The sequence below is a fragment of the Rissa tridactyla genome, chromosome 4, assembly GCF_028500815.1.
Source record: "Rissa tridactyla isolate bRisTri1 chromosome 4, bRisTri1.patW.cur.20221130, whole genome shotgun sequence".
Lineage (NCBI taxonomy): Eukaryota > Metazoa > Chordata > Aves > Charadriiformes > Laridae > Rissa > Rissa tridactyla.
Window position 1 is genome coordinate 56635206 of NC_071469.1, and position 16061 is coordinate 56651266.

At 37.0% G+C, this 16061-nt stretch overlaps 1 protein-coding gene across 7 annotated transcripts in view; it reads left to right on the top strand.

The window, feature by feature from the left end:
- Positions 1 to 15808, top strand: part of VRK1 (VRK serine/threonine kinase 1) — a 36294-nt gene extending 20486 nt beyond the window's left edge. For 6 of the 7 annotated variants that reach the window (XM_054201049.1, XM_054201050.1, XM_054201051.1 and 3 more), the window contains 2 exons: positions 3039 to 3132; positions 14760 to 15808. In XM_054201049.1, the coding sequence (XP_054057024.1) occupies positions 3039 to 3132; positions 14760 to 14842 (177 nt within the window). In that variant the 3' untranslated portion in view covers positions 14843 to 15808. Of the gene's footprint in view, positions 1 to 3038; positions 3133 to 11695; positions 11765 to 14759 lie in introns of those variants that run through there. The other variant, XM_054201053.1, reaches the window with a different exon arrangement.
- Positions 15809 to 16061: the final 253 nt, after the last annotated feature.

Genomic DNA, 16061 nt, shown 5'->3' on the forward strand with positions numbered 1-16061 from the left:
AGGTTCTTACTTACTAGTGTCAATTAGGAGTTATTTTTTACATAGGGGTTTTGGTTGGTTTGGGGGTTTTCTTGGTTTTTTTGTTTTTGGGGTTTTTTTTTTTCCAGTTTGAGGAGCCATATGCATGGTCAGCTTGCTCAGTTGTCACAAATTTGTTCAACCCCTTACATAAAACACTGAGTGTTACTGGCCTGTTTGAGTAAGTGTTTTCAGCTGTCCGCTTCATATTGCAGTGGACTTCAGGCTAGCTACTTCGTGCCAGCTACTGCTAGAGTGTCCAGGCAGAAAAAGATTGATTGCTTGGAATCAAGTTGACATAATCTGCTTGCTTTTGACCACGTACCAGGACAGATGACTCTTCCATGTTGGATTTTCTAGGCTTTGTAACATCTGTGGTGTACTCTAGGGTAGAGGAATAGATTGTGTCAGTCCTCCTTCCAAGGGAATATTTTGCACTTTTCTTTAAGTGCAAGAATGAATAAAAGAGGTTATTCAGCAGGACATCTCCCCTTCCCAGAATATATGTTTGGGAATTCGTGCTACTGGGTTTTTCGTCCAGAGGGTATCAGACGTTAATGAGAGACTGAGAGAATAGTGCTAGTTAGGAATAGCAGGGCACTTCAATACACAGAGGAAGAAAGGAAGAACATAGAATGCTAATTAAAATTATATGTACTTTCAGCTGTGACAGGAAGCTCAACTTGATGACTGAGTGTTTTAATCTCCAAATTCCAAACTCCGTTAGAAATTGTTTTCCATAAAGATATTTCCCATTGATCAGTAGCATCTTGCCTCTGAAAGCCAGTGTCTTCTACCATGTGATGGAATTCTTTTGGCATGCTTAATATTTAATTTGGAAAAGAAAAATTCAGTCTGGCATCCACCCTTGAGAAGATGATGACCTCTAATATGAAGTATTTATGGCATTTTGGCTGTACTGATCTTCTAATCACAGCAGGTCTTAAGACACCTACTCTTCAATTCCTTTGGGGCAATCTACCGTAATACTTTCTTAAAATGGTATTATTTGGTGTTCTGAAGTTATGCTATTTCATAGCTTGGAGACAATATTTCTAGCTTCTGTGTAAATTAATTCTTAGAATGTAGGATTCTCTAGTGCTTTCAGCTTGTATAGCTAATTGAGCCATGATGTGCGCTATATGTTGCATATAAGCATGGTCGTTCTGGAATCTCAGTCACTCTCCAGTATTGGTATCTAGCTAAAACTCACAGATGTCTGCTATATTAAAAGTTAACATTTTATTTTCCATATTATGACTCAAGTTTCCCCAGATGTATAAGTAAATGAAACACAGTCCACAGTTCAGCTGGAGGTTTTGGTTTGTTTTGGTTTTTTTCTGTATAGTAAATGCATGTTGGTTTCTGTGTGTGGTATTTTGTAATAGTTCCAGCAAAACAAGAAGCTAACAGTACCATGTGTTGAAGGAAATATCTGGAGCTCTTGACTAAATTATTTAGGGTAAGGACCACATGTTACTTTTGTTTAGTGCTGAGGAGTTGCTGGGAAATACTGTGAGTAAACTAAACTGGAAAAATACAGATATTGGTGATTTGTGGTTCCTTCTAATGTTCAGCTCCAGATGCGCAGGTGTTGCTTTTGTCAGATGAATGCTGCCTGATTTCTACTGCTATGTAATTCACCTGCATCAAGATTAAGAAACCACTTTTTATTAAATAAGCTTGGAAACAAGATAAATGTGTTTTGCTTTTGTGTAGCATGTATTGGATATCTGTTTTTCTGATGAGCGTTTAAAATGTTTTCTAGTACAATTGGGAGGAATGCATTATCTCTCATATAAAAGCAGTACAGTGCTGAAATAGTCCTCCTTAATTTTGGTCAGAATGAACAAAAGTGTCTGTGTTTATTCCTGCCTAATGCATCACAAATCTGCTGACATGCTAACCTTGGAGTCTTGGCTGGCGGTAATCAGGCCTGTGCACCGGCAGGAAAGATGTACCTAATGCACTCCATCAGTGCAGTTTGCATATGGAAGTTCTCACAGGGGAGCTGCCCTGTGCCAGCTGAGGGTTACCTGCCCACTGCAGTTATTGTATGTAATTATCGAACCAATCTGTTCAGCCCAGCAGGGTTTAGATGGTAATCATGAAGCAACACTTTGGAAAGGAAAGATGTAATGCACTCTCCCCTTCTCTCATAAGCTATATGAAGTTGTAGCCACTTTTAAAGCTGTATTAGTAAAGCTCTGGTCTCACACAACTAGAAAAAAAAAATAAAAAAGGAAAAGATAAACTTTTCCAGTGTTCATCAAAGTTATCATCTGTTTCTGATACAGATACAGGTCAGCTCATCCTTTGCAAAAATCATATGGCTTTAAAAAAATAATCTTTCCATAACCACCTTAAGAATACTTTGCAATAGTAAGATCAATTGTAATACACAGATAATAACATTTCTATCCATTTAGAGGTTTTAAGATAATGTACCTTGAATAGAGTTCAGATTTCCCAAGTACCTCTCCTCGGAACAGAACCCGTAGTTGCTATTAGAAAAAAAAATAATAATGTACTGTCAGTGGGTGTTAGCTACTTTGAAGCTGTGCAAAGAAAGCCTTAAGAAGCAAGGATCCAGATAAACTTGAATTTAATGAAGTGTAATTGCTTTTAAAAAAGCAATTAACATCAACTTTGCGTAAAATGTTTTTCTGTGTTCTTTAAGATTTTTCAGATTGCTCCTTTTGTAACAGTTATTCAATGTAAATAAAAAAACCAAGTTTTGATCATAAAAACTTGTGTTTTCATACATTAAAATTTCAACTCCTAATGTGATCTGCAGATAGGGAAACTGAACTTTTAAATTGTCTACTGCCTAGTATTCTTTCATTAATATATGAATAAGTTTTCTGTACAACTGGAGACATTTTACAACATATGAAGAAATAATGCTTAAAATTGGGGAATACCTTGGGAGATAAGATATTTTCTACTTTGTGTGATCTTTTCTGCTCTTGAATTTAGTTGTGTTCCTCCCCCCACCCCCTTTTTTTTTTTTTCCTCAGAAAAAAAGAAAGGCAGCAGCTGCAACCCATGAGAGCAGTGAAGCAGAAATGGGAGATACAGGAAGTCCAGAACTAAAGAAACCTGCTTCTTCTAGTAAGTTAAAAGATCGTTCTCACAGTCACATGTACTGTTGTGGCAGGTTAACGCTAGCCAAGGGCCACATTCCTACCTAGCCACTCACCCCCCTCCTCAGTGGGACAGGAGGAGAAAACAGGATGAGAAAACTCATGGGTCGATACAGAGATGGGGAGATTGCTTACCACTTACTGTTGCAGGCAAAACAGACTAAACTTAGGAAAAACTAGTTTAATCTATTGCCAATTAAAATAAATTTGGGTAGTGACAAAGGTAAACATTAAACCAACATCTTTCCTTCCCCGTCTCCCAAGCTCAACTTAACTTCCTCACTGTAGACTCCTCTACCCCGCTCCCTGAGCGGTGCAGGATCATGGAGTGGAAGTGTGTTGTGGTCAGCACACAGCATTTTCTCTCTGCTGCTCCTTTCTCCTCACATTTCCCCTGGTCCAGTGTGGGCTCTCTCTCTTGGGCTGCAGTCCTTCAGGGGAAAAAAAAGCGCTCCAGTTCCTTCAGGAAATATCAGTCTGATCCAATGTGGGCTCTCCCACGAGTTGCAGGGGATATCTACTTCATCCTGTGTCCTCCATAAGCTACAGGGAATATCTGCTCCAGTGCTGTGGAGCACTGCCTCCTCCTCTGACCTTGGTGTTCCCTCTGCTGTTTTTCACTCTCCTTCCCACACCACCGCCTCTGCTTCTCCAGTGGTTTTTGCCGTCTCTTAAATGTTTTCATAGAGGTGCCACAAACAAGATGGGCTCAACTTTGGCCTATGGTGAGTTTGTTTTGGATCCAGCTGGAACGGGCCGTCTTCTCAAAGAGGCCACCCCTGTAGTTAACCCCAGCTTACCAAAACCCTGCCACATGGCCACATATACCCAGTGCAACCATTTACCTTTAGCAGTTCAGGTGCTTTTTATCTTTCATCATTTTTCTTTAGATTAAATTGAAACATTTAAACTTTCTATGTAAGAAAGGTATACTGTCCGATTTTATGCTCCATTCCCATTTTTGTCCTTCTGTCTTGTCCAATTCACTGTCAGAATATGCTGACTCCTCAGGACTTCTTCACAGTGTGTTAAGCCAGGGGCTAGCAGCAGCAGCTTCCAAAAGCGAGTGTATTTAAAGTCGAGGAAAGGATCACCTATAAGGATAGAAAATGCTGAAGCTGCATTTCAAATAACTTGGCATAGTTTCAGTGTTGTCTGTAAAAAGTCATGGACAGATAGATAAAGTAGGATTATTTTAAGTCCAAGATGAGTGTCCAGTCAAACTTTTCTGGATCTAACCTTCTAACTCCTTCATGTCAATGCGAACTGAATTCAAGTAATTACAAAGATGTTTTTCTTAAAAGAATTTTTGATTCAGACTTTTAAGTAAAAGACCAGGTGTTTCTGTGGTCAAGTAGTCTAAAAATAACAAAACAGTAGCACTGGAGTCTATTCCAAAACAAATCTGCTTTTTTAAAAAAAGGTTTGATGAAGGAGTATGGCAGGATGGGAAAATGTAGCATTTCAAAGACTGCAATATTATTGTTAAGTTTTAATTTAGCTAAGATTTACCCTAGTATATTTACTGCAACAGCATGGTACAAAGTACAAGTGATTAAGGTAATGTTCATAGAATCATAGAATGGTTTGGGTTGGAAGGGACCTTAAAGATCATCTAGTTCCAACCCCTCTGCCATGGGCAGGGACACCTCCCACCAGACCAGGTTGCTCAAAGCCCCACCCAGCCTGGCCTTGAACACTTCCAGGGATGGGGCAGCCACAACCTCCCTGGGCAACCTGTTCCAGTGCCTCACCACCCTCATTGTGAAAAATTTCTTTCTGATATCTAACCTAAATCTCCCCTCTTCCAGTTTAAAGCCATTACCCCCCGTCCTATCACTACATGCCCATTTAAAAAGTCCCTCTCCAGCTTTCTTGTAGGCCCTAAATGTTATTCCAGCAGGTGATACTGCTCTGTTCATTTTCATTTGTCCACATCATAGAATTCTGATCTTAAAATCAGTGATTATTTCTCTTACTTGAATGCCTTTTGAATTGTTGTCTTCAATTTATTATGAATTTTCTAGTCTGTCAGTGGCTGAAAGTGTTAATTAGATTATACTTTCTTTCGAGGAAGTACAGTTATCTGATATGATACTAATGTTTATTCATAGTTTTAGCATTTTAGATTTTATTTAAGACCTTCTAACAAAATATTTAATACAGCTGACTATTTTCTGGTTGTGATTTGATACACGAGCAGAACATACTTTCATTTTATATTATATATTATACTTCTTTTTTCCTGGGATTGTAGATTGAAATTCTCATAGGTAGAGGTGAAAAAGGAACCTGAGGAATTGCAATACAAGTGGTAGCATCAGCTTAAGTAAAGGTATTTGGGAGGCTATATATATTTTCAGCATCCAGTGGTTAAAATGAGTGATGGACGGACATAAGCTTAAATTTAAACCTCCTCTTGCCAAGTCAACAGAGTTCCAGGTGAAATGGTTCTAATGTAACTTCTTTATACTACACAATTTAATGAATATCAAGTGGGGGGAGTATATCAAATGATTTCAGGTGAAAAGTGATCCATGTACTTACTTATTTTCTTCTCTCCAAATTTGGAATTAAGAACTTTACCAATTATTACATGATTCATAAATCTGTGTTGAAGGAAAGGGCAACTGTTTCATAATCTTATGATTTTGATAAATTGAAAATAGCTGATTATTATAGAAATACTTAAAACTGTTTCCAAATCTGAATAGTTTTATGATACCCACGGATGTGTTTCTCCATTATGTGACTAGTCCTGCGACTAAAAAAAAAAAAATCCTAAAGTTTACTGTCCAGTAAAATGGGTAATTTCTTGATACCTCTTAATTGTAGAAATTGAACTTTCGTCATACAGGAACATTTTAAAAGTTCTCAAAATGCTATTTTATTGGTTTAAAAAGGGGATAAATATGGCCAGACAGTGGTTACTCTTCAGGTGTTCAAACAACATCCCATGAGTATTTGGATGTAATACAGTTGCAAGAAGATCCATGCAGCCTCTTGCTGTTCAGCTAATCAGCATTAACCGCATCTGACTATGCAGTTTGTCTAATCCAGTCCGAAAGATAAGTCATCCCAAAAAAGCTCCTGATCAGCTGGGCAGCACTTTGAGTACACCAGGGTGCTCGGTGGCTCCAGGGACGCTGCCAGTAATGAAATCTGCTGCTGCTGAGGCTGGGGAGCCCCCAGGCTTGGTGGAGGAGAAAGAACGAATGGCACTGGGAAGGGACGGGCATCTTGAAATTCTTGTTCTCGGCTCCGCTGCCCCTGGTTGTTCTCAGCATAAGAGTGGCCGCTTCAGATGAGTTCAGTAAAAGCCATCTCTTTCAGTCACATCAGTCCTCAGTGTTTCTGGAGCTGCCAAGCAAGAGTGTTAGACTCTTCTTTTTAGAAACAGAATTTCCGAAAGCCCTCAAGAAACAAGCTGTGCTGTGCTACCAAAATAAGATGCACAAAATTTTGTGGAGTTCTTAAATTGTCTTTTATTGAACTTAGCATGTTATCACTTTCTTCTTTTTTGCCTGTGATAACTGGAACCCATATGCTTTCCTGAAAGCTGGAATTTTAAGAAGTATCCTTCTCAAGGTAATATGGATGATGTTGAAGTATATTAGTCAGTGTCTCTCCACCAGCAAAAATGCTATCAGAAGGGATGATTTCTATTTAAATGAAAAGTGTTTTTTCACACTGTTACAGCTCCATTTTCAGTATTAGCTGCCTTCGTGTATGATAGTAAAATATACAGGCTTATAAGAGATGATACTGTTAAAGCAGAATACCAAATTTTGGTACGCTGTACGTATCCACCAACACTTCTGCAGGGGTGTGCTGTATAATATTAATAGGACTAATATGCTTATTTTTAATCAGTTTGAATGGAATGGGCATTCCATTCAGCTAGTATGGGCAACTTCAGTGAAAATGGCATAAATGCTGTAAAAATGTTTCATGAGAATTTGTAAATAATCCCAGGTTCAAAGCTACCAGTAGATATAAAGCCTCTGCCACCGGCAGTTTTCTTTAATCTTGAGGTTGATGAAGAATGGGTTATAGAAATACAGAATTTTTTTAGAATAGAATTTTTTTACACCAGCCTTTTTTATTTTGTTGTGAATTTTTTAAAAACAATTTTGGGGTTTATTAATTGGGACAGTATAGAGAGAAATACTAAAGGGGTTGTGACAATGAAAGTACTGTATTTTTTTAATGTGCTTTTTTAATAGTCAGTACTGCTAGGGGTAGGAATTGTGCATGTCTGTATTAGTGGATAGCATCTAGCACGACAAAGCCTTAACTGGGGTCTTTGGTTACTCTTGCAGTATAAAGAAAGAACTATGTGAACAGCTCCGATATGAAAACAGTCATACTGATGGATCGGTTAGAAGGCATTCCAAAATGGAGGTTTAATAGTATTTCTCAATTAATAAGTACTTAGCTTTATGTTTATTTACATTGCGTGGCTTTGCATAAATCAGTATCTGGGTTGTTGTCTTGGAAATCTTTTTTTTTCTTTATTCAAGCAAGATTTATTACTTAACGTTGGATTAAATCTACACTTAGGCTCATTTTTATATTTAGAGAATTATTGGCCTTGTCATCAAGCTTTAGGAGTGAGCAAATCATAGGGTTTTTTGAGCTTGTTTAAGGTGCCACTTGTTACTTTCTACTCTATAGCAATGCCCACATTATAGGGGATTTCTACCTCTTAATTTTATACCCTAAACCAAACATTTTCAGCAAAACCTGTACTGTACAATAGTTCTAATTGATTGTTATTTATGTGTTCCTTCTTGTGAAGAATTTGGCTGGTATTTGTAAGAGACTCCAGGAAGTAAGTGGGTATTAGTCTTAAAACTGTCTCTGCGCCCAGTAACCAAAAGATCCATCCCTTTCTGTGCCATTCTTAGCCTTCCCCTTCCTGTCTCATGAACGTTGCAAGTTAAATGTATGAGACTTACATGATCTGGTTTTAGAAGTTAAAAGCATGTGCTGCTATGTTGTATCTAGAAATTATCAGGAAGATTCAGGCTTTTAGAGCACAGAAATTTTGCTCTCAATTGTCAAAAATACTGATAAATTCGCTTCTGTATTTTGCATTAAGTTTATTCAAACACAATATGGCATTTTTTATGGCCTGCCACAAAATTGTTTGAGGATCTTCAAAAGCTATTTAAATTAGAGGAGGTGTGGTAGGAGGTGACTTTTAAATATGAAGATCCTTAAATATTATGGTAGGGAGGTTAAAATAAATTAGATATAAACTAAATATCTCTATGCAGTTCTTCCTGAGTAATGGTTTTCCTTGACAACTTGCAAGTGACAAATTCACTGAGAAGAACCTTGAACATGTGCTGCTTATAATAATAAAGAGACAAAATTAATGTCCAAGATGTAAAGTATGGAAGTGTTCCTGTTTACTCTTGTGTCTGCTTAGAACACAGTTTTCTACTTAGTCTTCCTTTATATTTTAAGCTTTTTTCTGTACAATCTCTTCAGAACACTTCTAGCACTTAAACACATTTAAAATGTAAATACATTTAAGTTCCTTTTTACACTTCATGAGACTTTCTTGTGTTTGCTGCTAATGAAAGCTATTAAGTTGAAACAGAACAAAAAACCTTCTGAGGAAAATTTTCCATGGGGTAGGGTTTTGTATAATGACTTTACAGGTAGAACAAAATCATTTAAGAATAAAAGTGATGTCAGCTTTTTTGTTGTTCTTCTATCACGTGAAGATGTATTGCAGTGTGCAGAACAAGTGTTGCAATTCAAACTCGGATAGAAAATTTGTAAGTGAAATTTTTCTACAGGAAACAAAAAAAAACCACCTCTGTACTTCAGTGACTCAGACTTTTACAGGGAACTAACCTTTTTCAAGATTGCAAGTAATATATTTGAATTAAACTTTATTCCTCCTGCACATCGCTGTGGCGGAGAGGAGGGCTATTTTTAAACACATGCTGCATGTCACTACTGATTTAAATGTGTATATACAATTGTGTTTTGGAATGTCTTCAGTAAAGCAATTTTTACAAATTGAAGTCAGTCAGTTTCAGTTTTATCTGGAACAATTTTATACTAAAGTTTTTAAAAGAACACTCGTAGATTTGATGACATCCTTAGGAAATACACAGGCATAAAGTCATCAAATAATACATTCTTCTGTCCTGATGTTTTTCCCAATTATTATATGGAAATGTATTGGCTTTTTTTCTTAAAGGAAACAGAGGACTTGGAAGAACAGAGTACCTAAGGCCAAACCCTATACATAACTCTACAAACTTTCTTTCTTCTCTTTCATCCCCTCATATATTTCCTGGAATTCAAGTCCGTATTTCCGTTCTTCATATTTCTGTTCATAGAGGAAAAACTGCGGAGAAAAAAGAACAAGCCAACTAACCAAAACTATTTGTTGCCCTTGCAGTTGCTTCAACAGCCTTCAAAGTACTGAAAAATTTTTGGTTAAGAAGTGTTACACTATAAGGTTTTATCAACTATGCAGGGTTCCAGGGCAGAGTGGGGAAAGGGCTTGTCAGAGGACTACGCACTCTGCCTTATTTCATCTTCTCAAAAGAAAAGTAGCTCTTCTTTGGCATCATATTCAAACTGCCCAGACTGGTTTGAGAATGGTAGACTAGTGTGATGCTTAACTCTCATTAAATGCTGCTCAGCCTGGCTTCGCTCCCCATTCGATATTTCCAGCTGGAGTCTTTCAGCTTCCAATGCTATTCTTTTTTCCTTATTCCTTCCATTTGTAAAAAGCAATTGTATGGGTTCCATTCTCTTGTTTTCCCTTTTCAGTTTGATGATTGTAGAAGCCTTTTAAGGAGCAGTTGAAGGGAAAAAAAAGTCTCCTAGGGAGCCATCCACCAAAATGACTTTGTTATTTAATGTGGTCAAAGACAAAAGTGATACTGCAGTCAGTGGAAGAATTTTGAAGAATTGACAGTCCTAAATTTGTCTCCTTTGGAAATTACAAGTCCACAATTGGTTACTTAAATTAGTAACAAAGCATATTCTTGAATTAATTTATTGCACTAAGATCTGATATAGTGGCATATGCAAGATCATATCTAGTTGACTATGGCGAGTGGTGTTAGGTCAGTGGCCCTCTCATTCCTACTTCATCACTTCCCAGCTTAACTGTGGCAATTCAGAACATGTGGCATGGAGTTGCCAGTATGAAAGATATGTCGGTTCTGTCATAAGAGTGTCCTCCAGTGGCACACTGGGTCTCCATACAGAACTGATGTAGTCTCCATCTATGTGGAGACTAGTCTGAGAGCATCTCTTCCAGAAGCCACTTGAGAACTCTCCAACACATGGTCCAGCACTACAGATTTATTGGCCTTTGTTTCTTAAAGAGATAAACATATAGCAAAGTGTGTGTGTTGGGGGGGGTTATGCACACATGCACACACATCTTAGATTATTTTTTTTAAGAAAAAACTGTGTCTGATTAATGTACTCGGCTGCGTGTGCTTCTTTTGAGGGCGAAAGATGTTAGCTGCATTATTTAATGATGATTACTACAAGTCTAGTTGAAGAGCTTGCATGGACTAGAATTGTTGGAACTCTTCAGAAATTATAGAGAAACGGGCATGTATTCAGTCTTTGTCAGGTGTAAATTCAGCATATACAAGTGATGCAGTTGCTAACCTCCAGCATGCCTGCTGCTAGATATTTTTCACTTATCTGATGTTTGCCTAGAGTCTAAAATCTGTATGTAGGGCTCTCTTCAAATATTCTAGCCTATGATGTAACTTACAAGTCACCATTAACACCTAAATCATACCTGTTGGTAGCTGTGTTTCCATGCTCAGAATCTCCCACTGTCCTTGTTCCCATCAAAGCAGGCAATTAAGTGGGAAACTTGGGACTCTGGAGTCTGCTTATTTTTACCAAAGGAACCTTTGTCATTTTATAGAAAGTGTCATTTTTTGACTCAAGTACAGTTTTATTTCTCTTACTCATAAGACTCATGTGTTTGTAGAACGGTGTATGTAGAATCAGAAAACAAGATGAGGAGGGACATCAAGAGGTGATCTGCTCTATACACCAGCCTAAGCACAGGTTTATCTATCTACATTTGTTAATCTTGATACATGCCAATATTTTCTCTTAAAACCCCTATGAATAAGATCCTAAAACATCCCTTGTCAACACCACTTGTAATATGTAACTATCCTTAGTACTAAAAAGGGTTTGATAAGGCGGAGTATTTTCTTTTGATATTTTTAGTGCCTAATATGAATTTCCCTTAAGCTTATTAGTTGTCCTGTCCACTGTGGACATGAAAATGGCTCTCATTTTATGCAGCAACCTTTTGCACATTTGATGAGTACAAAAGGCTGCACCATCACATCTCTTCCCCTTTTTTTTTTTCCTTTCTTCAGATAAACTGGTTAATTCAATTATTCAATTGCTGATTTGGTTTTTTTTTGGGGTTTTTTTTTTTTTTTTGGTTAGAGTGCCAGAAACCATGATCAACACTCCTGATTATTATTTTTTTTTTCCATCTTCTACAGAACTTTGCTGAAGGATAGAGCCCAAAACTATACACAGTACTGCTGGGTCTCTCTTGTAAAGTTGCTTTATAATACTATTTACATGGAGAGAATCAGATATCACAGTCAACTTGTCTAATAATTCCTCTAGAGCCTGTGGGACTCTTTATGCCTCTGCTGAACTTTGTTCCAGTCTCAAAACAAGCTGTGCAGTGACACCATCTGGTTTATTTTTGCCTATATAATTCTTCCTCATTTAAATTGCTGTTTCAACCTAATTCAGTTTAATCTGCCTTATGAAAACCCTCTCCTTTGCTTGTAATAGCTTTGTTTGTGTCCTGGTTTGGTGCTGCCCACACAGGACTTCTCTTGATTTCAGAAACAGAATTTCTGCCACAAGAGAAGTTTGTGGGGATGGGGCAATATACGTTATCAGGCTAACTAATTTTGAAAATGCAGACGAGCTCTTTGGTACAAAAGACCTTCATTTCTGAAATACCTGCAAACTTTGAAGCTAAACATGGGTTGAGAGCAGTCATTCTGAGTTTAACATAATTAACTTAATCAGATAGTTTAAGAGCATATTTCTGCTGCTTACGTTTGAAATTTTGAATGAAAGAACCATGGCAAGGATTTTATTTTTTTTCCTTTTTGTTATGATTCACTTAGAGGTTCTCCATGATCATGGTTTGTTTAGAAAAGCCTTGAAAAGAACTCATTAATGCAATAAAGGAAAAATCAGAGACAGGGCAGGTCTCTAATGTTTGGTGTTCCAGAATGGGCAACTAGAAATGGGTAAGCTCTTACTGAATTAGGAATTAGTAAGCTTCAATTACTTGTATTGTTTGTGAAGATTATGAAATGCTACAGTTCTGAAATAAAAACATGAAAATCTGATAACTCATTTCTTTTGTTTCTATAAACTAACAGCTGTAGTATTTTCCTACCTAAGGTCATCATTTTCATATTGACAGTCTTTCTGATAATACAACATGAATTTGACCTGTCGTTGCAGCATTTCGTTATACAGTCTAAGATTAGATGAGAAGAAAAATCACAGTTACCTCAGTCAAAACCAGTGAAGATTAGTGAAAGGGAAAAGGATCGGGTTACTGTTTTCTCTTGAAGAGAAAACTGGTCATTCTCTGCTTTCTGTTGCAACACAAGGATTCCAGAAAAAAATCCCAGGAAGGATAGAGAGAGGAAAACCGTTAAAGTTCATGCAGCTGGTAGGATAACTTGGCCTACCTACCACTAAGGCTACTTAATTTGAAAACTCAGAAGACACGTCTGTTGCTAGAATTCACAGTTACGGTAGCTGAAATATGCTGTGGCTTTGAAAAGTATAAACTAATTCTTGCAGATAAACCAGAATTTATCTGGCAGAAGGAATGATTTATGTAGTTAAGTTACTACTTTAGTTTCTGATACCTGCTTGTATAGTTTTTAGCTACCAGTTCTTGTAAGGTACAAGAATAGATTTGATTTTTACATAGCAGTTGGGGAGGTGGTGGTGTTTTGCCAGAACAGATCTTTCATTGATAAAGCTGCTCTATCGCCTGAGCTGTCCCTTGGGGTTTTTTTTTTTAAGCGATTTATTAATCAAAGATGTATTGTCTGACAAAATCTATTTGTAATTTTATGTTGAATGCAGCAAATGCTTTTGGACAAAAAGGGAACAAGAATATTTTTTCATTCTCCATTTCATTGTCAAGAATGGAAAAATTCTTCAAAGTTAATTTTGGTAGTTTTAGTTGCAAATCAACATTTCAAGAGCAAATTAAGTTACGTAAAATTAAAGAAGCATGAAAGCAAAACTGTCTGTAATAGTTTGTTGCTTTTCTTGGTGGGGTTTTGGTTTTGAGTAGATGTGAGAGTATTTTGGTTTGTTTTGCATTGTTCTCTGCCTCCTTGCTTTCCCCTAATTTTTACTCTCTGGGCTTGAACGATCCATGACTCCTACTGCTCAAAGGCTGTTGCCTTATGCACGCAGCTTCATTCTTAAGGAATTACATGAAACTCAATTTTTTCTTTGTCAGTAATGCAGATTTAAGAATTTGACAGGAACAGTAGAGTTATATATAGTTTTACAAGGAAGAACTTAAATACTTTGGTATACTGAGTTCAAGGAGGAAGTCAGGATTAAAAACAAAAATTAAAAAAGCACCCATGATTAGGAGGTGAGAAACATTTCGTTGTTACTGCGTTTGTGAAAATGGTAGCAGTTTTTATTATGTGTAATATTTTTTTCTCGAAGTGACTACAGTTGAATGTGATTGATGCAAATGAGCTGTGGTGGGTTTTTTTTTTCCTTTTTCCCTGCTAGTGGGCAGGAAAGAATCAAAGTGCACAGGGAGTTTTTTATTACTGCGTTTAAGTATGGTTTCATTGAACGGCCTGCCTGCCAGGTTTGTGAGGAATCTTATTTAGATGGCACTGTTCGTTACCTTTGTTAATAAAATATTGTGAAATAATAACTTGAAATCTGTAGGTAAAGTGCCCGGGTAGCTGAGCTGATTGAACAGCTTGACGCTGCCAAACAAAAATCTTCCTCATTTCTACCTGTGTGCCTTCCACCTCCCTTGTATAAGCTCCATTTGGAACGCCTTAAGATGCTGCAACTCATTGAACTGTGAGAACACTAGACCCAAAAAAAGATTTTGCTAGGTTATGGAGCTGGATCAGCTTAGCACAAGGTCCAAAGAGCACCAAAAATGGCTTAATATGGGAGAGGGATCATAGAACTGAAAGTTGGTGCATGGGGAGGAAGGAGGGGTTTAGGATTTGAAGAGGATCTCATTCTTCATCTTTTGGTGGAGATGAACTATTATATTGGCTCAACTCCACGTAATGCTTCTGTTTGAGAAGTGGAGCTGTACATCGCGTTTTTCCAGAGAAAATCGCTGCCCAGAAATTGTGGTAAATTCTTCTGAGTCCATGTCATGTGTCCTCTGTGCCCCCAGTCAAAACTAAATGAATGAGTTGACTTGATCTATCCTTTTAAAGATTACAAATATTTTCTTGTGATCTATTTCTGTTATTTTATTTTATAGACGTTCTTGTCTCTTTTTCGTTTGAATTGCAGATGCAGTAGCCACCAGAACCCGGAAGATGACCTCACCAGAGTCCAAGAAAGGCAGAGCAACCAGAAGGAGAGTCCAAAAATAAATAATAAACAGAGCAACAAATTAACTTGCTCTTTGGCTCATCTCTGGGGTTTTTTCAGTTACTGTAGCACTGGAATCTTCTTCTTTCCTTTTTAAATGATGAATCCTGTAAAAACATGAACTGCTGTTTGTACCTGTTTTTGAAGAATAAGTGTTTTATTAAAATATTTGCATAATTTATGTATACTTTAATACTGATGCAAGATTTTGCCATCTGAAGTGAGGATGCATTTTTATTCTTGATATACAAAAATTCATGTCTTAAAGGCAGACTGAAAGAAAGTGCTTTCTTTCTGCTTTATAATGTAGAAATAAAGCCTTATTTAGTTTCGTTATGGGTACTTTATAAGGAACAGCAGTGTTGCATCTAATTTCTTTTAACTTTTAGTAAAGTCTTATTGGAGGTGACTGTAGATGTACACTGAGATGAAGTCTGAAATATAGAGAGAAATTAAATATTTCACAAGTGTTTGAATTAAAAAAAGAGACCATTAAGACAAAATTCCCATCCTTCCGTTTTAGTTTGTTATAAAATACGTTTAAACAATTCTTTGGAGGAAAGGTAGTGAATTTGAGTTATTTTTTTTGCCTAGTATTCGTGTTTGTATTATTTTTCCAATTATTCAGAGTTTCTCTGGAAAGAAAGAGAGCAGGATTTCAGACATAGAGCCCGGGGCAAAAGAAAAGAACCAAAACCCAATGCCTATTCTCAGCACTCCCACCCCCGTCAGGTTTTCTTTTTCTATTAGTGAAAAGGCTAGAAAAGTTATAATTATGAACAACTGTAAAGTATCTAGTTCCAGTGAAAGCTTGACTCACATGTGCTCTTTGTAACAAAATGGTTTGCCTTTTTTCATAGGTAAGAAGCATGTAACGTTTCTTAAAAGTACTTCCTTTCCTTGCTTGGCTTTGAGTCTTCTCTTCGGAGTTGTAAGTCAGAAATAAAACTGGAATAACATATTTAAAAGATCTAGTGCTTTCTCATTTCTGTTCTGCCTGCTATACAGACTCATTTTCCTGGGTATTAGCAAAGTGGGGCTGACGACTTTAAGCACAGTGTTCTGTTTCAGATGTAAAAATAGGTCTGCTAAAGCCTCTCTCATATTTAAAACTCCTCGAATCAGACTATCATTTTAATGACTTCATTTAATCATTTTGTTCAAAAAGTATGTTACGCTATTCTGAAGAACTATTGTCAGGAAAGCATATTGTGTTCTCTT